The sequence below is a fragment of the Berghia stephanieae genome, chromosome 6, assembly GCF_034508935.2.
Source record: "Berghia stephanieae isolate SIO BIC M18660-M18661 chromosome 6, UCSD_Bste_1.3, whole genome shotgun sequence".
Lineage (NCBI taxonomy): Eukaryota > Metazoa > Mollusca > Gastropoda > Nudibranchia > Aeolidiidae > Berghia > Berghia stephanieae.
This window is the reverse complement of record NC_088365.1, coordinates 55,898,693-55,924,245: the sequence shown is the minus strand read 5'-3', so window position 1 is coordinate 55,924,245 and position 25,553 is coordinate 55,898,693. Positions and strand designations below refer to the sequence as shown.

The 25,553-nt window shown below is 37.2% G+C and overlaps 1 protein-coding gene across 1 annotated transcript; it reads right to left on the bottom strand.

Annotated features, from left to right (window-relative positions):
- Positions 1-24,366: 24,366 nt before the first annotated feature.
- LOC144975898 (uncharacterized) lies at positions 24,367-24,837 on the bottom strand. Its single transcript, XM_078920086.1, has one exon. It carries the CDS (start codon positions 24,835-24,837, stop codon positions 24,367-24,369), a length of 471 nt encoding a protein of 156 aa, XP_078776212.1.
- Between the last annotated feature and the right edge of the window lie 716 nt (positions 24,838-25,553).

Sequence of the window (25,553 nt, the reverse complement as noted above, 5' to 3'; positions counted from 1 at the left end):
TTGATGGAAACTTTCCTGAGGTGTTCTAGTGCTTGAACCGTGTGAAGATGGGGGGGGGGGGGGGGGGGGGGGGGGGGATTGGATGAAAAAAAAATAATTTAAAAACATGTCCCTCGGATTTTCAATCTGGAAAAATATAAATCGAAATTTATGCAATGAACGTTAAAATACTGTGATATTATACCAAAACTATCAAAATGTTATTACAGTCTTAATGATTGATTAACGATATTATTATATATAAAATGGAAAAGGACGATCTTTAATTAATTATTCATAGACCGAAGGTCTAGAGATCAGGTCGTCTCTGATTCGGATGAATAAGTAAGTAGGGTAAGTAAGTAAGTAAGTAAGTAAGTAAGTAAGTAAGTAAGTAAGTAAGTAAGTAAGTAAGTAATTAAGTAAGTAAGTAAGTAGGGTAAGTAAGTAAGTAAGTAAGTAAGTAAGTAAGTAAGTAAGTAAGTAAGTAAGTAAGTAAGTAGGGTAAGTAAGTAAGTAGGGTAAGTAAGTAAGTAAAATTGTAAGTAAGTAAGTAAGTAAGTAAGTAAGTAAGTAAGTAGGGTAAGTAAGTAAGTAAAATTGTAAGTAAGTAAGTAAGTAAGTAAGTAAGTAAGTAAGTAGGGTAAGTAAGTAAGTAAGTAAGTAAGTAAGTAAGTAAGTAGGGTAAGAAAGTAAGTAAAATTGTAAGTAAGTAGGGTAAGTAAGTAAGTAATTAAGTAAGTAAGTAAGTAAGTAAGTAGGGTAAGTAAGTAAGTAAAATTGTAAGGAAGTAAGTAAGTAAGTAGGGTAAGTAAGTAAGTAAGTAAGTAAGTAGGGTAAGTAAGTAAGTAAAATTGTAAGTAAGTAAGTAAGTAAGTTGGGTAAGTAAGTAAGAAAATTGTAAGTAAGTAAGTAAGTAAGTAAGTAGGGTAAGTAAGTAAGTAAGTAAGTAAGTAAAATTGTAAGTAAGTAAGTAGGGTAAGTAAGTAAGTAAGTAAGTAGGGTAAGTAAGTAAGTAAGTAAGTAAAATTGTAAGTAAGTAGGGTAAGTAAGTAAGTAAGTAGGGTAAGTAAGTAAGTAAAATTGTAAGTAAGTAAGTAAGGTAAGTAAGTAAGTAAGTAAGTAGGGTTAGTAAGTAAAATTGTAAGGAAGTAAGTAAGTAAGTAGGGTAAGTAAGTAAGTAAGTAAGTAAGTAGGGTAAGTAAGTAAGTAAAATTGTAAGTAAGTAAGTAAGTAAGTAAGTAGGGTAAGTAAGTAAATCAGTAAGTAGGGTAAGTAAGTAAGTAAGTAAGTAAGTAAGTAAGTAAGTAAGTAAGTAGGGTAAGTAAGTAAGTAAGTAAGTAAGTAAGTAAGTAAGTAAGTAAGTAAGTAAGTAAGTAAGTAAGTAGGGTAAGTAAGTAAGTAAGTAAGTAGGGTAAGTAAGTTAGTAAGTAAGTAAGTAAGTAAGTAAGTAAGTAGGGTAAGTAAGTAAGTAAGTAAGTAAGTAAGTAAGTAAGTAAGTAAGTAAGTAGGGTAAGTAAGTAAGTAAGTAAGTAAGTAAGTAAGTAAGTAAGTAAGTAAGTAAGTAAGTAAGTAAGTAGGGTAAGTAAGTAAGTAAGTAAGTAGGGTAAGTAAGTAAGTAAGTAAGTAAGTAAGTAAGTAGGGTAAGTAAGTAAGTAAGTAAGTAAGTAAGTAGGGTAAGTAAGTAAATAAGTAAGTAAGTAAGTAAGTAAGTAAGTAGGGTAAGTAAGTAAGTAAGTAAGTAAGTAAGTAAGTAAGTAAGTAAGTAGGGTAAGTAAGTAAGTAAGTAAGTAAGTAAGTAAGTAAGTAAGTAGGGTAAGTAAGTAAGTAAGTAAGTAGGGTAAGTAAGTAAGTAAGTAAGTAAGTAAGTAAGTAAGTAAGTAAGTAAGTAAGTAGGGTAAGTAAGTAAGTAAGTAAGTAGGGTAAGTAAGTAAGTAAGTAAGTAAGTAAGTAAGTAAGTAAGTAAGTAAGTAAGTAAGTAAATAAGTAAGTAAGTAAGTAGGGTAAGTAAGTAAGTAAGTAAGTAAGTAAGTAAGTAAGTAAGTAGGGTAAGTAAGTAAGTAAGTAAGTAAGTAAGTAAGTAAGTAGGGTAAGTAAGTAAGTAAGTAAGTAAGTAAGTAAGTAAGTAGGGTAAGTAAGTAAGTAAGTAAGTAAGTAAGTAAGTAAGTAAGTAAGTAAGTAGGGTAAGTAAGTAAGTAAGTAAGTAAGTAAGTAAGTAAGTAAGTAAGTAAGTAAGTAAGTAAGTAAGTAAGTAAGTAAGTAGTAAGTAAGTAAGTAAGTAAGTAAGTAAGTAGGGTAAGTAAGTAAGTAAGTAAGTAAGTAAGTAAGTAAGTAAGTAAGTAAGTAAGTAGGGTAAGTAAGTAAGTAAGTAAGTAAGTAAGTAAGTAAGTAGGGTAAGTAAGTAAGTAAGTAAGTAAGTAAGTAAGTAAGTAAGTAAGTAAGTAAGTAAGTAAGTAAGTAAGTAAGTAAGTAAGTAAGTAGGGTAAGTAAGTAAGTAAGTAAGTAAGTAAGTAAGTAGGGTAAGTAAGTAAGTAAGTAAGTAGGGTAAGTAAGTAAGTAAGTAAGTAAGTAAGTAAGTAGGGTAAGTAAGTAAGTAAGTAAGTAAGTAAGTAAGTAAGTAAGTAAGTAAGTAAGTAAGTAAGTAATTGATCAAAATGCTTTGACAAGCAACACAAGTTTAGTTCATGGTTGTTTGTCTTTGGGACACGCACGTAACATCGTCAAGCGAAATCCTAGGCCAGTAGCTCCAATCCAAATAACGAAAAAAAAACCCATGCAAAGTGCGTACAGAACAGAGATAACGCTGTAAACAGCCAGCTACTCATTTTACACCTAAGTACCGTGAGAGAATGTGAGTAAAGATCCTTTTCCAAGGACTGAACTATGCGCTGATCGAGGCTCGAACCCAGGACCTTCCGACCCAAAAGCGAATGTCATACCACAAGACCACATTGAGGAATACACGCAAAACAGTGTATATTTATATATTATAACCACTCATATCACACGCGGAGCAACAAGCTTTCGAAGTATGTGATGGCATCTGTCACTGTCACATAAAATAGTTATTCATTCAATAACCCACCAAATTAGGTTTGCGCTAAGAAACGACTTTGGCAATCAATAGAAAGAAAACAATTTGACAGAGAGTATTTTAATCTCTCAGCTCTAGGAAGTTTATTTTATTCTTTATTGTGGATGGAGCAACTCTCATTGAACTTGAAGTTATCATTCTCCTGGGGAAGAAAAGTGTTATGAAATCTATAGATAAAATGAAATTGACGTCACTCGGGTCTTTGTTTTTTGTTTGCTTTTTTTTGCCATCCACGTTTATGAGTAATTCTCCTTAACTGTATTATCCAGACTATAAAAGTTCATGGTTACAAAGAGTTTTGTGCGTTGGTCAGTTATATTTCCGGATGGCAATGTTGTGAGCTTCTTAGCCAAGCGCACACTATCTATAGATAGTTCGAAGATGACGTCACTCATGTCTTTGTTATTGTTTTTTTTTGCCAGCCGCGTTTATGAGTAATGCTCACTGAACTGTATTAACCTGACTATAAACGTTCATGGATACACACAGTTTTGTGTGTTGGTCCGTTATACTTCCGGATGGCATTGTTGTGAGCTTCTTAGCCAAGCGCATACTATCTCTAGTGGCAAATACGCTTCAACATTCGTGACGTCACTTCCCCCGTAATGACGCATGGTAACTTGGTAACTGGCTCTAAACTATCGGAACAATGGCGGACGCCCTTATGAAATATTTCTCCTACGAGCATAAAAGCGTATCCAGAGGAAAAAAACAACATAAATCTGATCATGTTTTGACCTTTACACATTTTGATCACAAGACATATGAAAAGGTCTTGCCAGCATGAAGAATAAAAAGTACCGATTTTCTTTGTTTAGAACCACGAGGGCCGCCGTTGCTGGGCGACGTGACATCAGATATTTGAATCCAATTAGGGAACGGACACAGGTGTAAGACAAAAGGTATGTATGAAATAGAGCCAGACAAAGTGGAGAGAAAAGTACAAGAGAAAAATACAACCATCCCAAAAATTCAGCCTGCTTGGATTTCGTCCACTCGTATTCGATAATTTGTTTATTGTGATGTAGAGCAGTATAATTAGGTGCCCCAAACGTAAACAATAACAAGTTGCTAGTGATTTTCGTTAGGGACCGGAAACATTTACGCACAATATAGGTCTCCCAATTTTGTAGTTTGAGTTGTAGGCAATACACTTTCAGTATTGAAAATATGTTTACATAAAATCTAACAGTTGCAGAAATAATAATATAAGACTAAATTATTCTGAAAATCAGGCTCCGAATAATTCTCGTTTTGTTCACACCAGCGCAATAATTTGCTCTGGTCTAAAAATAGATAGACTGTAACTTTTGATAAATTTTACCTTTTGTTCCATAAAATATCCATATCTAGACATTATTTGGTGCATGATCGAGTATTTATGAATATGTGTTTCTTTTGCCACCTAACAGCCAAATTTTAAACGTTATTTTTTTTCTATAATTTACATTGGAACTTGAGCTGTCAAGACAGGAACATGTGGTTTGCCATGTGCTTCTAGACCTTTGTTTACGTTTGGGGCACCTAATTATACTGCTCTATAGGCGAGGGTTCACAACGGAAACGTGTAACCTTGTGAAGGATATTAAAGAATCAAACCCGCCCCAATAACTATCGGGCAGCCCTGTTATTCAATGGTGTCATATACTGTTTTTACCATTAGAGAAATTAGAATTAGAAAGTGCCTGACACTTTAACCAGGAGGTCTGAGGTTTGATCCCAGGTGAGGAGTCTTTGGGATGTTTTTGGAATGTTTTTTTTTCTATTGTACTTTTCTTTCTGTTTTTTTTTTCTGGCACTGTTTCGTACACTCCTTAGAAATTGGCAAGAAAAGAGTTCTTTGTCGCATTGTAAAATATTCAATGAATAATCAAAATAATAATGATATGCTTCCTGAAGCTTTAATCCAAGTAAAACCGATTGTTAAAAACATGCAGAGCTTCAATATTCAATCTAAGACAAGTATTTGTTACCGTTTCAGGTTTCTCCTTTATCAAAACAAGTACTTGAAACTGCAAAGAAAAACTGCGAAGCAACTCAACCGATAGCGTTAAAGATATCTTAGGTATTTATTTACAATTCTTGCCCATTAATTCATTTATTATTCCAGTTTCTTACGTGCTTAATCATTGATTTGTTTTGACGAAGGGGAAAAGTGAACAGTTAAAAGTCATCAATCTGTCTTAGGTTATTTTTAACATTTCTATACATTAAGAAAGAAGGAAAAAGAAATGATCTGAAACACGGAGCAAAAATTGAAACCATCAAAATCAAAAGTACTTGGTCGGAAGAGCGAGGTAGATATGCTTTTCAACTGGCTTCTTAGATTAAAGATTTAGTATATAATAACATAGTGAGCCATCTGTGCTTTAATAGGATAACGATACCATTAAGATTACTGGTAAAAAACAATTTCAAAAAGCAGAGGATAAAATCAGGCGGCCGAGGAGTCCCAATCGTATGACTAGAAGGCGAAAGGCACAAAGTTAGCAAGACAAGTTTAATACTTGCTGAATAGATTTATATTTTTAATAAATTGGATAAGTCTAAGCATCGTATCTAATGTGACCTGTCGTCTCAAAACGGGAGTATATTGGGGTAAACAAGATGTAAAAGAAACTTGAAATGGAAGTGAAAACAGTTGAAATTACAAACTTTGAAACATTTGAAGTTTGATGGTGGGGATTTCCAACCCGGACAATTTGTTTGTATGTTTTGTTTGTTTTTATGGGTTTGACGGTGCTTGCAACACATTTAGGTCATATCAGCACCAGTAAAAAAAGGAAGAAACTTTGATAGTGAAAAGATTCCAGATGTACAATTAAAAGGATTTGAGGAAAAAGTAAGACAAAGGGGAATGGTTCCAATAGGGAACAGATGTAGATTCCAAGAGCACACCATCTATGTACTTAGTTTGAGATCACCTAAATGTCTCAACCAGACACCATCACAAGATCCCACAAAGAGGAATACACTCAAATGCTTACATTATACATTCAAAATAACAAATATAACAATACGTAACAGAGAGATGATTTACAAGGAATAAAATATCATCTCCCAAAACAATAACTATGCATTTGACTGTTTCCCTCCCAGCCACGCACTACGGCCGGGCCAGGGCAAAACGAAATAAGCTCATTCCAAGGCAAAGACAGAGAGAAAATTGGAAAACAGCTGATATAGGTAAGGGAATAGAAGACACAGTAAGTACCACCCTGCCCACTATAAATCCGGAATATTTCAATTCGGACCCCCTTCCTAATTCACCTTCTATTTTAACGCCTAAATTTAATAAGAATTATGACATCGAGCCGAGTTCCAATTTAACACAGCCAGAAATAAATTCATGATATAGACCTAGTTAACCCATTTTCGGGGCTTTTCCTTGTTATTTTTTAATTAAATAAATCGTCTCTTAATATAATTGTCTCACTCGGAATATCGGGTACGAGCTTCTCCCGTCGCTTTTTTACGAATTCGATATTGTTTACATTTTGTTTTGAAATGTTAGCTGTCGGAAATCATCTAGAATCAGTAAGTATTTCAATGTATTAAAAAATATTTATTAAAATAGATCTTGAAAACGTTCGCAACCAAATCACCCAGTTGTTCCAATCCGGACACCAAGTTGTTCCAATCCGGACATCCAGTTGTTTCAATCTGGACACCCTGTTCTCCCAATTCGGACCACTAACTGTATTAAATCAGACACGCAGCTAAAGTTATATTCCCCCTCGCCCCTCCCCCTCCCCCTTAAAAATCTGTTGCATTAAACAAATTAAAATGTATTTTCCCCGCTACTTCAGACTGGTACTTGTTTTCTTCTTTGTCCTTCTTATAAAATGAGAAAGTCATCAGCGAAGGTTATGATTTAACTCTCTCCTTACCACCAATAGGAAAATCGTCACATTCGTTACGATGCAACCGACACTTTTCTCATTCTCATTTCTCTTGGACATCACAAAATGTAATGAAATTCTTTGATTTACAGCTATAAATACTAAACATTGTGTTGTAGAGCTCACTTGTAACTTTTTTGGTTGAGTAAGAAAAGTCTATTTTGTCCTGGGTGGGTGTGAATTTTCGTGGGAAATTCTACAAATAGCCGGTAAGGAGAGAGTTAAACCACCATCAACATATACTAGGCCTCGTAGTTGCAAGAGATGACACCCGAACCCAATTATAGACCCAGTATAACATTGTTGTAGTGGACAATAAACTGTTGTGTCTTTATTAAGATTTCCAAATACAACAATGGGCCGATAATAAATTGGGTTATCAGACCTGCAAATAATTGCACGTCGATTATTGGTCATCTGATTCACTCCCACATAATACCGTTTCGAGTCGATGGGTCACAAATGGTTCCAGTCTCAATGCACAGCTCATAATCTTATCACACAATTATGGCAGTGAGATTTTCAAAAATGGAAATTCTGACAAGGTCGAAACGGAGAGAACATCATATCATTTTTCAAAGATAACAAGATTAGCATGGAGTGTGTTTCCATTATAAAATGAATTCGTGGAATATTTTATCATGTCAGAAAAGCTAACTATGAGAAAGGAATTATTAACCAGTTAATTGCCGTACTTTGGAAAGAAAAAACTCATATTTAAAAATGTGGCTAGAAAACTCGTCCTTCAAATATCGATCGATTTAAATGACCCACATCTAGACAAAAACTCTCAAACCTGGTACTTTAAAGAATACTTCGCGAAGTCCCAGGTTTTAGAGTTTATTTTCCAAAATGAGGGCTATTTAAATCTGTTGATATTTGAAGGATGAGTTTTCTGGCCAAAATTTTTAATACGAGTTTTTACAATGTACGGCAGTTAACTGGTTAAAAAGAAATATCAGAAAATGAATGTAAGGAAGGCATTAGGCCCCAGAGATTGCATAGCTAGACAGTCCTCGTCATCGGCTTTTAGAGCCTGGTTAGGAGTGCAATTGACTGCACATTTTGATATGGCCTCCACCACAAAAGATGGGGTTCCCTCGAGGCGACGCCACTGGATGGCACTCAAATTTGAACTAATTAAAATCTTGTCATTAGAGAGGCCCAGGAGAGATGCGTCGTGAAAGGGAAAGGGAGATGTGTATGTTGTGTGTGTGTGTGTGGGGGGGGGGGGGGGGGGGGGGGGGGGGATAAGAATTGGGGGAAGGGATAAAGATGAGGGTGGAGGGATTTTGGGCTGGTTTTGATAATGTCTTTGGAGAGGTTTTTTTCTGGATTTTTTTAAGGGGGGGGGGGGGGGGGGGTTGACGTTACAGAGTGTCGATGGGGAGCGGAGGGAGGGTGAGGAAGATGTTTTGAAGTGGATGGAAAGATGAGATAATTGGATGTCATAGGATATACGTGTATATGATGTGTGTGTGTGTGTGTGTGTGCGTGTGCGTGTGTGTGTGTGCCATCGTGTGTGTGCATGTCGATGTATGTGTATTTATATGTGTTTATTATTGTGTAAGAGGACGTGTGTGTCAGGGGTGGGAGATGAGATAGAGATTGAAATATGAAGATCGGTAGATAAAATAAAATATGAAAAAAAAAGTTAAAGAGATCGAAGGAGCATTGAATCTGCAAAGAGGACATCTCATACGAATATCTCTCTCTCTCTCTCTCTCTCTCTCTCTCTCTCTCTCTCTCTCTCTCTCTCTATATATATATATATATATATATATATATATATATATATATATACATATATATGCGTGTGAGTGTGAGTGAATGTATTTGTGAAAGGCGGGTGTGGGGTGGGGGGGGGAGGGGAATATATATATATATATATATATATATATATATATATATAGATAGTATGCAGATGACGTCACTCAGGCCTTTGTTATTGTTTTTGCCATCCGCGTTTGTGAGTTGTTCTCACTAAACTGTATTAACCAGACTATAAAAGTTCATGGTTACACAGAGTTTGTGTGTTGGTCCGTTATACTTCCGGATGGCAATGTTGTGAACTCCTTGGCCAAGCGCATTCTATCTATATATATATATACATGTGTGTGTATGTATGTATGTATGTATGTATGTATGTATGTATGTATGTATGTATGTATGTATGCCTGTATGTATAGATAGTATGCGCTTGGCAAAGATGCTCATAACATTGCCATTCGGAAGTATAACGGTCCAACACACAAAACTGTGTGTAACCATGAACATTTATAGTCAGGTTAATACAGTTCAGTGAGAATCACTCACAAACGCGGATGGCAAAAAACAATAACAAAGACCTGAGTGACGTCATCTTCGAACTATCTATACTAGTAATTTTAAGGAAAGAGCGAGCAGCAGAGAATAAGAAAATGGGGCACGTGCGTTTGGGTGTGTGTGTGGGGGGTGGGGTGGGGGGGGGGGGGGGAAGACAGATTGGGAGAAAGAGAATCACACACACACACACGCACACACACACACACAGAGAGAGAGAGAGAGAGAGAGAGAGAGAGAGAGAGAGAGAGAGAGAGGATGCATTTGTGAGGGAATGAGAGAGTTTTGTGTGTAAGTCTGTGAGTGTGTGTGAGTACGTATGCCTACGAGCTCGTATGCACTTGTGAGTTAATCTGTGTATTATGTCTGACTGACAGACTGACAGACTGACAGACTGGCGGGTTGATGGATCGGGTGAGAAAACACAAAACAAAATTAAAACAGGAAAAGTTTGATTATCTGTTGACAAGTTAAAATGAGACTCAAGTTATGAAGTTGTAGTTCGTGCGACTCAAGTGTGACTCAAGCCCTTCTCGTATTAAGCAGTAAACTGTTGTAGTCTGGAAAAAACGTGTATGAAAAAATTTGGCAAAAAAAAAATAACAACAATTCGTCCCTCAAATATCGACCGATTTAAATAACTCTCAACTTGTCAAAAACTCTCAAACCTGGGACTTCGTGAACCCCCAGGTTTGAGAATTTTTGCCAAGTTGGATGTTATTTAAATTGAACGATATTTGAAGGACGAGTTTTCTGGCCAAATTTCATATACGTGTTTTCCCAGAGTAAGACAGTTAGCTGATTAATAACGAAAACAAAAGGGAAAATAGAAAGAAAAGAAGACATATTAAGAAAGGAATAAATTGGATGATGTAACAATCGGAATAAAATGGGGGAAAAGTTGAAGGATAGAAGGTTCAAATTGATGGATTGCTCGGGGGGAAAAGTTGAAAGAAGAGTAAAGAAATCTATGAAAATGATAATATTATGAGTCATAAGTTGATAATTAAATTGAAATATCAAAATACTTGTATTCTTATACCTTAATATATATATATATATATATATATATATATATATATATATATATATATATATATATATATATATAAAAAAATGATTGTCTTGTTTTATGCCTAGCTTGCTCGGTGTGTATAAATAAGCTTAACACCGTTCGTAGCTGTCCGCATTGTACCTACCACATTTGGGGTGTTTTGTTTTTACGACACCCGCCTAAACCCGACGAAACCCGACGAAACCCGACAAAGTTATGAGAAGTGGGCGGCAGTGGGAGGTGAACCAAGGACTCAGGGAAGTGTACACCAGTGGTGAGTGAACCTGGGACTATGAGAGGAAGAGGGTGTTTCTTTTTTTTTACGAAACTCGCTGTAACCCGCGGAAACCCGCCGAAAACGACCAAAGTGGGCACCAGTGGGGTCTTAACCATGGACTCGGGGAAGTGGACACAGTGTTAAAACTTATATCAATCAAAACTATTCAAAAATAATATTCAAACATGCGGCTATGTGGTCTTGTGGTATAACACTCGCTCTCGGATCGGAAGGTCCTGGGTTCGAGCCTCGCTCGGCGCACGGTTGAGTCCTTGGAAAAGACTCTTAACTCATATTCTCTCACCGTACTCAGGAGTAAAATGAGTAGGGGTACCTGGCTGTTGACAGCGTTGTCTCTGTCCGAAAAAAATGGTACTATCGCCTAACAGGTGCCATGTCTCGTCTTACATGTTGCATGTTGCTGTTGGCCACGGACCCTTGAAAAGCGCTTTGAGCACTTTTAGTGGATATTGCGCTATATAAAAAAGCTCAATTTAAGCATGAATAAATTCTACGTACGTGGAAAAAAACCCGTTCGATGAAATCTTACATAACTCTCGAGTTATTCAAACCTGAAACATGTCAATAATAAAAAAAAACACATTTGTACATTTTTGTTGTTACATAATTGATCTGGAAAGAACTTGGTGACTATAGATAGTATGCAGATGACGTCACTCATGCCTTTGTTATTGTTTTTGCCATCCGCGTTTGTGAGTTCTTCTCACTAAACTGTATTGACCATACTATAAAAGTTCATGGTTACACAGAGTTTGTGTGTTGGTCCGTTATACTTCCGGATGGCAATGTTGTGAACTCCTTGGCCAAGCGCATTCTATCTATCCTACTGAATCGCATACTATCAACATAACTAATATCAACGTAAATGTGTAACTCCGTGTGGCTGAGTCACCAGCATGTTAGTATATAGCCTTTTCCAAGAAATCAATGTTAACCCCACACCACGCACCCACCCACCCATTCACACACACACACACACACACACACACACACACACATACACACAGCCGGGCTCGAACTAGGGACCTATTGATTGGTCTCAATGTGAGTATTGTACTATAAGATCACAAAGCGCATAGGTGAGTCCATGAAAAAGGCTCTTTAGTCACATTCTCTCAACATACTCAGGTGTAAAATGAGTACCTGGCCGTTAACAGCGTTGTCTCTGTTGGAAAAGTGTAATATATGTCTAACAGGCGTCATATGTCTCGTCCATGTTAACTGTTGCTTTTGGCTAGGGAACTCTTGCAAAGCGCTTAGAGCACGTTTAGTGGATAATGCCCTATATTAAAGCTCAAGTTTGTTTTGGGTGTTGGTGGGGGGGGGGGGGGGTGGTTAATGATAAGTAATCACCCAACTGCGGTCTAGTAACAATGACAAAGAGCTGAGTGACGTCATCGTCATTCAGTATATTATATTTTAAATACAATATTGTCAAATGAGTCGGCCCAACACTTTGTGAGTTGATATCACAATATATTGACACAGCAGTGATGGTAATTACATTAAAACATGAAATCCTATCCACAATGTCAAACTTTTTAAAAATGAATCGCCCTTGTCAAATTGTAATCAATAGATAGCGTGTGCTGTGCTTAAGACTACCGAAGTCAGCACAGCGCATGCCAAGTGGCACACACTGACAAACTTTAATTAATGAAAACAGTGATACACGTAAAAAAAAAAATATATATATATAGACAGAACGGGTCTTTGTTTGTTTGTTTTTTTTTTTTTTTTTTTTTTTTTTTTTTTTTTGTCATCCACGATTAATTATGAGTACTTCTCACCAAACTGTATTATCCAGACTATAAAAGTTCATGGTTACACATAGATTTGTGTGTTGGTCCGTTATAGATAGAATGCGCTTGGCCAAGGAGTTCATTTTCTTGAAATTTGACGCCTAATTTGTCATGTAATATGATGATGGAACAGGAATTCAAGCGTTTTGATGTGATGTGGAAGGTAAGGTTAAGATTATTAATAATAGATTTATTATCATTTTCGTTGTTTGAAAATTTCCAGTCGAGCGAAATTAATGTGTCCATCTTGGTTAGTTATCAGTCTGAGAGTCCCGTGCGTCCAAATGTTTGTCCTACCAGTCCTGTTTCTATCTTTGGATACATAAAACTTGGAACTTTAATTTTGGAAAGAATTCCGTAGTTTCACTGCACGCCTTAAGAGGGGTATATTAAATTATATTTATTGGGGGGGAGGGGGGAAGGGGTAGACCTCTGAACGCCCCCCCCCCCCTTTTTTTTAAATTGGGGGGGGGGGGGGGGGCGGGATCCCCGCGAACCCCTCAATGCTAAAAAGAGACTATAACCTAATGAAATAGCGTGTCTCGCGTACGTAACCGAAAGGTACCAAGTTCGATCACCTATCGCTGCTCTATGAGGCATTGAGCAAGTCACCATGACCTAGCTCCTTTTTGCGGCGCTGCCGCCTGGGTTATTCCAGTCTTCCCTTGGAATAGACCCTAGAGACAAATTTCCCCTCTGGGATGAATCAAGAGAAGTTAATTTTAAAAAATTGATAATGTTTGCCATTACTTGCGATATTGAAACTGATGGGGAAACACTTGGAATTATAATGGCATCGGTCGGAATCGTAAACGAGAACCGACACATCAAATTGTTTTTGAAATAAGAAAAAAATCACACCACTTATAAAAATGAACTTTATCTTAAATAGTAATATTTATTGGACATTGCAACAATTGAAGGTCCATAATGAATGGCTAAAAGATATTAAGATAATAAAAATGCTGTGAAACTACGGAAGTCTTCCCTTAATTCTAACTCCGAGTGAGCAGCTCAATATATTTAAGGGAGATATTCCTTAATATACATGCGCCACTTCAATAACTATCAATGATTATGGGAGATATTCTATATGTAGGCGCCACTTCAATAACTATCAATGATTATGGGAGATATTCTATATGTAGGCGCCACTTCAATAACTATCAATGAATATGGGAGATATTCCATATACAGACGCCACTTCAATGACTATCAACAAATATGGGATACATTCTATACTCAGACCCCACCTTACTGACTGTCAATAAATAGGGAGATATTACATGTACACGCGCCGCTTCGCTGACTATTAGTAAATAGGGAGATATTCCAAAACATGCAGATGGAATATCTCCCGAATTTTGTCATCATCATCATCATCATCATCATCATCATCATCTCATCATCATCATCATCATCATCATCAGCATCATCATCATCTACATCATCATCATCTCATCATCATCATCATCATCATCATCATCATCATCATCATCATCATCTCATCATCATCATCAATCTCATTCATCATCATCAAAGCTGAAAATATCGATATTGTCATTATTTTTCTACCTTGTGATTTTCATTATCATGATCAAAGGGACCGAGATCAATCTCCGGTGAGGTCGAGAATTTTATTTTTCTGACACCCTTGTCCACCTGACTGGGTGGCTGGGTCTGTTAGATATGGTAGAAAGTATTTTGCGATAGACTTAATGCCCTATCAAAAGGGAAGCAAGCAATTGCTATTGTCTATTTGACGCTATAGAAACAACGATAAACTCCGGCTCCATATTTACTTCATAATTATTATGTTCATCTCCATCATCATCGTCATCATCATTGTCATCATCATTATCATGATCATAATGTTGTAATATCTAAGATTTTAGATTTGTCACACCATCCCTACGTTTAACTTAGAATAGACCCCAAGTTCGAATCCCGTGTCGATTCTCAAGCGGTCTGATATTGTGCGAGAAAAATACACGTTATACACACAGCCAGCCTATATCAAATAAGTCTTTCAGGTCCAATGGACGAGAGTTATTCCGGTTTCTATAACGCAAAACGGAAAATAGCAATTGCTTCCTACCCTTTGGATAGGACGCTAATCTATATCAAAGTACTTAACGCCAGATCTAACAGGCCCAGCTACCAAATCACTACTGTTTGGACATGCGGGTGTCAGAAAAATATACCGACTTCAACCGGGATCAACCTTTGTCAATTTGCTCTGCCAACTTAGCCATTAGAATCCCCCCCCCCCACCCCCCTTCCCCCGTTTAATCTAAATTCTTCACTTTGCATTCTCTCTGTCACTCTGTCCATAATAAAACGATACTTTTTATATAGTAATAATGAGAATGAGAGGGAGAAGAGAAATAATGACGATGATGATGGTGATGATGATAATGATGATGATGATGATGCTGCTGCTGCTGCTGATGATGATGATGATGATGATGATGATGATGATGATGATGATGATGATGATGATGATGATGATTTGCTCAGTGGCACAGATGTACGGTGTCTTGCCCTGTCAAGATGGTTAAGCAATTTCAAACGTGGTCATTGTCAGGATGGGTGACAGTGATCATGGAAAACTCTCGACCCGACATTGTGTCCTTTGGGAAAAAGCACTTGGCACACAATACCTCACTTGACTCAGGCCTGAATGAGTACCTGACTATGGCCAGTGACGGATATTAATTGAGTGTTATTACAAAAAGCCTAACAGTCTACTGGTAATATATGAAATGGAAATAGGGTTCCATTTGGCCTACTGGAGGAGTAAAAGAAACTATGAAAAGCGTATTGGGCATGGTAAAACCGGTGAAAATGAAATGTTCATTTTGTGAATCATCATCATCATCATCATCATCATCATCATCTAATCATCATCATCATCATCATCATCATCATCATCATCATCATCATCATCATCATCATCTAATCATCATCATCATCATCACTAATCATCATCATCATCATCATCATCATCATCATCATCATCATCATCATCATCATCATCATCATCATCATCATTATCACCACACCATCACCACCACCACTACCTTTTTTTAGGCATTAGCACCAGTATCATTATTTTAATCATAATCTTAAACAGGGACACACCGGATGAGTGGATGTGACATTTACTTGGAACAACAGTGGATGTGTACAGAAATCCTACCCTGGAGCCTTCAGACAAGATAAATAATGTAAATATAATCACTGATAACATGGACAGCGTTTATGACCAAAAAAAACAAAAACAAAGCGATTCATTTTAAAAAAAGTTTAGATCCTTTTGATTTAGACTTCAAAGATTAATCCATTCTAATAGTCAGATTTCATATCTGACAATGTCCACCAAATGTGTTCAAAGCGTTTTACAAGGTGTTCCAAGCCTACAGCAACAGTTTACCTGCATGACGATGTTTATTTTTCGACAGAGACAATTTTTTATACCGACAAAGTACTCATTTTACACATGAGTAAGGTGAGAGAATGTCAGTAAACAGACATTTCCAAAGACTCAACTTTGCATCGGACAGAACGGGATTCGAATCAGCATTTAAAAATGTCTTATAGTATAGTTTATAATGCAGAGGAGCCTTGGTATTCTTCTTACCAATGATATTATTTGTGTTATTACCCTCTCTCCCTCTCTCTCTCTCTCTCTCTCTCTATCTGCTTATCTTTCTTTCACTCTCTCGCTCTCTCTTTCCCTTCTCTTTCTCTCTATCTTTGTCTTTCTATCTATCTTTTTATCTTTCTCTTTTTATATCTATCTCTATCTGCCTCCATCTCACCTATTTATCTGTCTATCCCTCCCTACATCTTTCTTTCCTCGTATGATGAAATGATAATTACAACTGATCGTTAGCACCATCATCATCATCATCATCATCATCATCATCATCATCATCATCATCATCATCATCATCATCATCATCATCATCATTATTATTATCATATCATCATCATCATCATCAACATTATCATCATCATTTTCATCACCACCACCCACAAAGTAATCACACCATGTGTGTGATTTGGTCCTGAGCCTCGTCATGTCATAAGCCAAGCAATGTTAAGCAGGGTTAGTGACGGGATGAAGGACAAAAATCGTGACAAATTCTGGTCCCTACCATGTGTCTTTGGTTTAGGCATATAACACAAATTTCCCCTATTCGACTCACGTGTGAATGAGTACCCGGCTATTGGAAGTGGTGGATAATGTAAAAGTGCTATTCTAAAAAAGACGGTTCCATATGGCCTACTGGGGAAATAAATGAAACATGAAGCGCATTGATTATGGTAAAAACAGTGTAAATGCTAAGTAAACGTTTATATATATTTTTAATTCATCACCACCATCATCACCATCACCACCATTCTAATCACCACCACCATCATCATTATTATCATCATAATTATCATCATCAAAACCACTTACACCCTAATTTCATCCATATTTTCTCCAAAGGGCACACATCTATATCGATGAGAAATTTGACAAGACCGCTCCAACACCATCATAGAGGACGGGGGTTGGGAATTTCATCCTTGATTTGATCTATTCAATCGTAACCTTCGATCAAGCTTATACAAAGGTAAAAAAAACTTATACAATTTTGGTCATCCAACCCACCTCATCTCTCTCTCTCTCTCTCTCTCTCTCTCTCTCTCCCTCTCTCTCTCTCTCTCTCTCTCTCTCTCTCTCACACACACACACACACACACTCTTTCTGTCTGTATATATGTCTGTCTCTTTCTCTCTCCCTTCCCCCCCCCCTCTCTCTCTCTCTCTCTCTCTCTCTACCTCTCTCTTTATCTTTCTTTCTCTCTTCTGCTCTCTCACTCTTCCTCGCCTCTCATTCACCCTTTCTCTCTCTCTCATTCTCAATTTATTATTTATCTATCTATCTATCTATCTATCTATCTATCTATCTATTATCTATCTATCTATCTATCTATCTATCTATCTATCTATCGATCTATCTATCTATTATCTATCTATCTATTATCTGCCTGTCTGTCTTTATCTATCTATCTCTCTCTCTCTCTCTCTCTCTCTCTCTCTTCTCTCTCTCTCTCTCTCTCTTTCTTTTCTCTCGTGTATACTAGTATATTTCCCTTATCTTAGACCAACACACTAGCTGTCTGCTAAAATGGTAAATTACAAACAGTTCAAAATGAATCACTTTTATGATATCTCACGAACCTAACCTCTTTCTTCATTAGGCCGAGAATCGAATTTTCATTTCATTGAATTTTGTGGACATAACATAGACAGACAATCTCCAATTTTGATATGATACCCTTGACGACAGGGGCTGATTAATCTTGTTCTTCGTGAAGTTCATCCTGCATTTTGCAGGGTTGCCATAATGAATGCCACATCTCTACGCATCTAAGTCTAAGTTCAGAGCATCATCTTCCTCCAGGCCCACTTTTTCATTACGTCCTTTACCTTATCCAAACATCTAATCTTTGGGCGTCCCTTTTTCTACTTTCGCGCTAATTGTAAGGCTTTCCATCCACGTACTCACTCTCTCGTCTCTTTACATGTCCGATCCATTTCAATCTATCTTCTCTCATCTTTATTGATACATTCTTCACTTCAGTCAACCTTCGAATTTGTTAGTTTCTCAATTTATCTTTCCTTGTCCCGGCAAGTGACCATCTCGACATCCTCATTTCTGCGCGCCACCTAAACTTCTTTATCTTGTTTCTTTGTTGTAGCTGCAGTCTCTACTCCATATAACATTGATGGTCTTACAACTGTTTTATATATTTTCCCCTTCAGCTTTGTGAAAATTCGTTTGTCACACATAACTCCAGATAACCTCCATCTCATTGTCCCCATCTCCTTGTACAGTTGTTCTTAAGTGTTTGAATTGGCTTACCCTTATCCTCTCCTTTCCTTTCAAACACCGGTCTCCAACCCTACAGTTTCTTTTCCGCCACACCTTTTGTATCATTCAAAAAGTACAACGTCATCCCCATACATCATGTTCCATGGCACCTCTCGCCGAATGGGTTCTGTTAGAACATCTATTACTATTGCAAACAGCAGTGGGTTGAGAGCAGATCCTTGGTGTAATCCAACTCATACATTAAATGTAACAGTTGAGCGAACAGCTGTCTTACCACTGTTTTGCTTCCTTTGTACATATATTGGATAACTGATATATATATATATATATATATATATATATATATATATCGCTATTATATATATATATATATATATATATATATATATATATATATATCGCTATATATATATATATATATATATATATATAAACATTTTTAAATAACAATCTTTAACTGCTATGATTTTATTAACAAATTATTACAACAGTATTGACACAATTGAGCAGCTATGGCCTCTCAGGGCCGTTAAAAATTGATAACTTTGATATATTTCTCTGCTACCCCCTTTGCTCTTAGACAGTACCACATTTCTTCTCTTGGTACCCTATCATACAATATAATTCTCTATTCTTTTCTCTATATATCTCTGCGTTCACTTTTAAAGAAAATATAACATCCGTTGTACATTTACCAACAACAAATCCAAACTGTTCTTCACTTATTTCTACATCTTTTCTAATCCTCTAATCGATTACTCTTTCCCATATCTTCATATGTATCCCGTAGAACAGTCTACATAGGATACATCCACACGTCCAGGCAAAGACACCACCATGGTCCATACACAAACCAAATATAAACTTGGTTTTAACAAAACTCGAATAATCACAAACAGACCCTCAGATATGACTTACTTGACTTAGATGCCTTTCGCGTCTCGACCGAAAGATCGGGTCGCCTTGGCTGTTTCCAGTATTTCCTGTGTGAGGTGTCTCCAATATTGCCGGTCCTCTGCTAGGGTTCTCAGATTTTCAAGGTCCCCTGCCGTTATGAGACTAATGCTTTGTCCAAGTGTTGTGAGGTTTTTGTTTAGGATCACGGGGAGTGTTGTGATCGGTCTTCCTCTGAAAAGGTTCCCGTGTTTTTGGAAGTATCCCGACATGGCTTGGTTTGCTGGTATGTTTTTGTCCCTGCGTAGTATGTGACCGAAAAGTTGCCATCGTTGTTGTAAAATGTCAAGGGAGATTGGTCTTTCTTTTGTGATCTTATAGAGTGATTCATTTGAGATCTTTTTGGGGTATTTGATGTCCAGTACCCTTCTTAGCTGTGTGCGATGGAAGGCATCCAGATGTTCTTCTTCGGATTTTGTCAACGCCCAAGTGCCGCAGTTATACAGAAGTACCGGTTTTACAAGAGCATGGTACAGTTTCAGTTTGGTTTTTCTCTTTATTTTGTCACCTCTAATCCATACATTGGTGAGTTTACTGAGTGCGGCGTTTGATAGCTGTTTTCTTCTTTGTACATCCTCGGTGTCTCCAATTAGTGAGCCGACTTTCTTTGTTCTTTTCCATTCCTCTTTGTTCCTCGATATTGTTGTAAATTCGGTTTTATTAGCATTGACTTGGAGGTTATATTTCATGAGGGTATTTTGTATGATGTCTATATTTGCTGGTGTTGATCCAATAAAATCGACATCATCTGCATAGGCGATTTCTCTAGGGATTGCGTTCTCAATATGAGTCGTTGGTTTTGGAATGACTTTTCGAACTTCTTTCAGAGCGTGTTCTAAGTATATTGTGAACAGAATCGGGCTCAGACTATCTCCTTGGGGGTCCCGATGTTACTTTCGAACTGCGTCTGTTTTGTGGCCCCGTATATCCTTGGTTGTATCTTTGTGTTGCTGAGGAGAAATCGGATTATTCGGAGCTCGTCTTCGTCTACTATTTCTGTTAATATCTCCAAAAGTTTTCCTCTGTCGATCGTATCAAAGGCTGCGGACATATCGATTCCGGATATTGTTATGGATATGTTTTCTTTGAGTGCCTTTGCTGCCAACCATTTATGTGTCCATACAACGTCCGATGTGCTTCGGTCTTGGCGAAACCCGCTTTGGCTATGTGATAGATAATTTTCTATTTTCGGTCTAATTCTGTTGAGGACAATAGTTGACAGTGTTTTTCTTATGGTATTCAGTAATGTTATTGGGCGCAGGTTGTTTACGGGTCCTTTCGTTTTTCCTGGTTTTTGTATTGTAATTAGGACACCGCTGTTTATGTCCCAGTCTTTGTGTGTTGAGAATGTTTTGTTCATTATGTTTGCAATGCTCAGATCCAGGGAGAGGGTACCGCATTTCAGCAATTCAGCGGGAATTTCATCTTCGCCTGGGGATCTGTTATTGTTTAGGCACTTTATGCTATTTCTAACTTCAGTTGTTGTGATGCGGTTGTTTAGGTCTCTAGGGTTTCCTGAGAAGGGCGATATTTGTGAGACTTGTTTGTGAAATTTCTGCTGGAAGTGGTCAGTTACAATGTCAAGGATATCGTTGGGATTTGTTGTCTGTTTGCCAAATTTATCCTGTAGTTTTGGGTTCTCGAATGGTTTTCGGTTCAGAGATTTCGTCGCTTTGAACATAGACGATGCGTTATTTTTGGACTTTTCTATGTCTTCCACTTTTTTGTCTAATTCCTCGTTTCTGTGTTTTATTGTAAGTGATCGAATTGAATGCAGTATTTTGTTTCGTTCCGTTTTCAGATTTATTATTTCTTCCGAGTCTTTCGTGTTTTGTATCCTGATCCTAAGTTCTTTTTGTTGCCGCGATAGATCGTTAATAGCGATGTTAGGCGTTCGATTTGGTTTGTTCTTAGTTGTATTAATAGAGCCTGCACTTTCTTCCCCCGCATATTTCATTGCCGCTTGCGTCTCTTTCCATTCATTGTTTGGATTACTGTTTTGCTTTATTTTCCATAGACTTGAGTTAAGTTCATATTGGTAATGAATGCGACATTCTCGCTCATTTACTATTTTTGCCGTGTTTATTTTGACTGCCGTTTTACCTTTCTGTCTTCGTTGTCTGTACACATTTATGTTGAAATTCGTTTTTACAAGTTTGTGATCGGATGTTAGCAGTGTACCACCGTATGATCGCGAGTTGGTTGAGTAGTGTTTATGGCGTGTGTCGACATATGATATAGTCTATTTGGTTGTGTATTGTTATCATTTTGTCTTGGGTTTGGTCTTTCCTTTGTCCTACCCATGTTGTCTGGTGTCTTGATGGGTGGTTGAAAGCACTGTTTGTTATGAAAAGTTTTCTCTGTTCACAGAACTGGACTAATTTTTCTCCGTTATCGTTACGTTTTCCTTTTGAGTATGATCCTAAACATAGTGTGTCACTGTCGAGACGTTTTCCTACTTTGGCATTAAAATCTCCAGCAATTATTAATATTGATTTGTTTCCTATTTTGTTCAGTGTATCGTCTAGGTCTTTGTAAAATTTATCAGTTTCCTCTGGGTATTGTTTTGCGCGTTGACTTGTTGGTGCGTAAACATTTACGATTGAGATAGTGAACGTCTTCTTACCGTGATCGTCTTTGTTACCGTTATTCTGGTTCCTTGAATTGATCTTACACTTAAGCTCAAGAACACATATTCTGTCCGAAACATTCCATTCGTCACTAGTCAAATCCCTGCAGTTTTTATTTATGAGAAATCCACATCCATAGTGAGGTGAACTGGAAGCAAAGCACAGCAGTCTGTGATCATTTATTGTTTGGTCGACGCCATCTTGGATCTTCGTCTCTTGTAAACACAACACATCGATTTTATAACTTTCTAAATCTTGACACAGTTGTTCCTTTCGAATGTTACTTTTAATAGATCTTAAGTTAAAAGTTCCAATATTAAGATTAGTCCACATCAGGTAAAAATTAAAGATCCCACACAGTGAATAAATGGAAACATAAGACTATCCACTGAGCCGAAGCTCAATGTCAACAGGTGTCAGCCATGTTGTCCGGAAGATATACAGACTCTAAAAGTTATATTACAAACATACACAAACTAAACGCACATCTTCACGGATGGTTCAAAGATTGCAGATGCAGTAGGGTGTGCCTATCACTCATCGGACGCCACCTGATCACTTCGCCTGGATGAAAATGTTTCGATCTTTACAGCGGAATCGAGAGCAATCCTAAATGCTCTACGTTTTGCTGAGAGATCGAATAAAAACAAATTCTTGATCTTGCCTGACTCGCTATCCATACTTAAGGGGATTTCAAATTTTTATTGCACCGATCCAAGTACACAAGTATCTTGGAAGGTGCAAATAAATTATTTATTTAAAAAAGAAAGTTTGGGTACCTAGTCATGTGGGTATCCGGGGGAACGAAGAAGCGGATCGACTGGCAAAGGAGGCGGTGAGCCAAAAATCGCCAGAGGGCAGTAAAATCCCACACGCGGATTTAAAGCTCAAAATAAAAAAGTACGTCCGAAAAGGATGGGAACGATCCTGGAGTCGAGACACTCTAAACAAATTAAAACATATCAAATCTGACCTCGGCCCGAGACCCAACTCGGGACTAAAAAGGTCAAAATAACTCGACTCCGGATCGGACATACTATATCTTTTCTTGTCCTGCCAAGTGACCATCTCAACATCCTCATTTCTGCCACCTCAACGTCTTTAGCTTGTTTCTTTGTTGTAGCTGCTGTCTCTACTCCATATAACATTTCTGGTCTTACAACTGTTGTATATATTTTCCCCTCCAGCTTTGTGGGAATTCGTTTGTCACACATAACTCAAGATAAAACCCATCTCATTGTCCCAATCTCCTTGTACAGTTGTTCCTAAGTGTTTGAATTGGCTTACCCTTATCCTCTCCTTTCCTTTCAAACACCGGTCTCCAACCCTCCAGTTTCTTTTCCGTTACACCTTTTGTATCATTCAAAAAGTACAACGTCATCCGCATACATCATGTTCCATGGCACCTCTCGCCGAATGGGTTCTGTTAGAACATCTATTACTATTGCAAACAGCAGTGGGTTGAGAGCAGATCCCTGGTGTAATCCAACTCTTACATTAAATGTAACAGTTGAGCCAACAGCTGTCCTTACCACTGTTTTGCTTCCTTTGTACATATATTGGATAACTGATATATATATATATATATATATATATATATATATATATATATATATATACTATATATATATATATATATATATATATATATATATATATATATATATATATATATATATATATATATAAACATTTTAAAATAACAAACATGTAACTATTATGATTTTATAACAAATTTATTACAACAGTATTTACACAATTGAGCAGCTATGGCCCCTCAGGGCCGATAAAAATTGACAAAAACCAGAAACGGGCGCTTAATTGACCTGAATAGTGTTGAAAGCGCCGTTAAACACCTAAAAGCAAACAAACAAACATTGATATATTTCTCTGTTACCCCCTTTGCTCTTAGACAGCACCAAATTTCTTCTCTTGGTACCCTATCTTAATATGATTTCTCCAGGTCAATGAACACACAATGTAATTCTCTATTCTTTTCTCTATACACCTCAGCGGTCCCTTTTAAAGAAAATATAGCATCCGTTGTACATTTACCAACAACAAATCCAAACTGTTCTTCACTTATATCTACATCTTTTCTAATCCTCTTATCGATTACTCTTTCCCATATCTTCATTGCGTAGAACATTAACTTGTGCCCTTATAGTTGCCACATTCTTCTGGCATTTTCTCTTTCTGTAAGACTTCTGCTAGTATCTCGTCTGGTCCATCTACTTTCCCCTTTTTCATATTGCGCACTGCATCCCAAACCTCGTTCACGCTTATCTCATCTACTGTCTTCTCTTTAGGTTGTATAACTGCAATTCTCCTCTCCCTGTCGTTCTCTTCATTCATGACGTGTTCGTAGTATGTTTTCCATCTTGCTCGATTTTCTTCATCTTTGCCTAATATTCTTCCATTCTCGCCTCTGGTCATCTTAATAGGTTATATATCTCCTTTTCTTATCCCTCTGTTTCGCTATTCTGGAAATATTTTTCTGGCCTTCTTTACTTTCTAGTTGCACATACATATCTTTGAATGTCTCGGACTTTGCTTTTGCAACAGCTCTTTTTGCTTCTTTCTTTACCTGCTTATATTCATCTACTTTTATAGCATCCCTGTTTGTCTCCATGTTCTGCATTGCTTCCCTCTTTTTCTTTATTGCTTCTTGAACCTCTTCATTCCACCACCCAGTTTCTTTTCCTACGTTTCCTCCACCCGAGCTAACCCCTATCACTTTGGCCACTTCACAGATTACAAATGTTGGAATGTCTCGGACTTTGCTTTTACAACGGCTTTTTTTATTTGCTTCCATCTGCTCATCAATCTCCTTCCAAAATGTTTCCTTCTTGTCTTGCGTACAGCCTGTCTGGGGTACGTATGTACTCAAGACAGTGATTTGCTCCATGTTGACTAAAATCTTACCCCCTTTGCTCTTAGACAGCAACAAATTTCTTCTCTTGGTACCCTACCTTAATATGATTTCTCCAGGTCAATGAACACACAATGTAATTCTCTATTCTTTTCTCTATACACCTCAGCGGTCCCTTTTAAAGAAAATATAGCAGTCTGTCAGACACCCTTTGGACTCTAACAACAGTTTGTACAAGTTCTTTATCCAGAATGATACCCACTCCGTTTCTTGTGGCTTCATTTCCTGTATAAAATATTTTAAATCCTCCACCAATCTCCCTTAGCTGATTCGCCTTTCCACTTTGTTTCTTGCTCACACAGATTGTGAATTTTTATTCTTTCCATAGCATCAGCGATTTCCATTGATCTGCCTATCACACTTCTAACGTTGAAACTTCCAATCTTGATCCCCACACCCATCCGTTTCTCCGACCATCTTTTACGCCTGCTTTTCCTCCTTTATGGGTGACCAGCAGTCACTGGCATTCCACTGCCATTCTGATTGACAATAATGGGCATTTTTTTTTTTTTTCTTTTTTTTTTTTTTTATTTTTTTTTTTTTATTTTCTTTTTTTTTTTTTTTTTTTTTTTTTTTTTTTTTCTTTTCCCCAAGGACCATGGAAGGACAAGAGGAGGCCAGACTTGAGGAGTATAGCTTCGGTGAGTGCCTTACCCCCCAAGTGTGGGACTGAGCCGTGCTAGTGGGCACAA

Excerpts from the sequence above, each read along its gene's own strand:
- LOC144975898 (XM_078920086.1), bottom strand. The coding sequence starts at position 24,837 with ATGGAGCAAATCACTGTCTTGAGTACATACGTACCCCAGACAGGCTGT.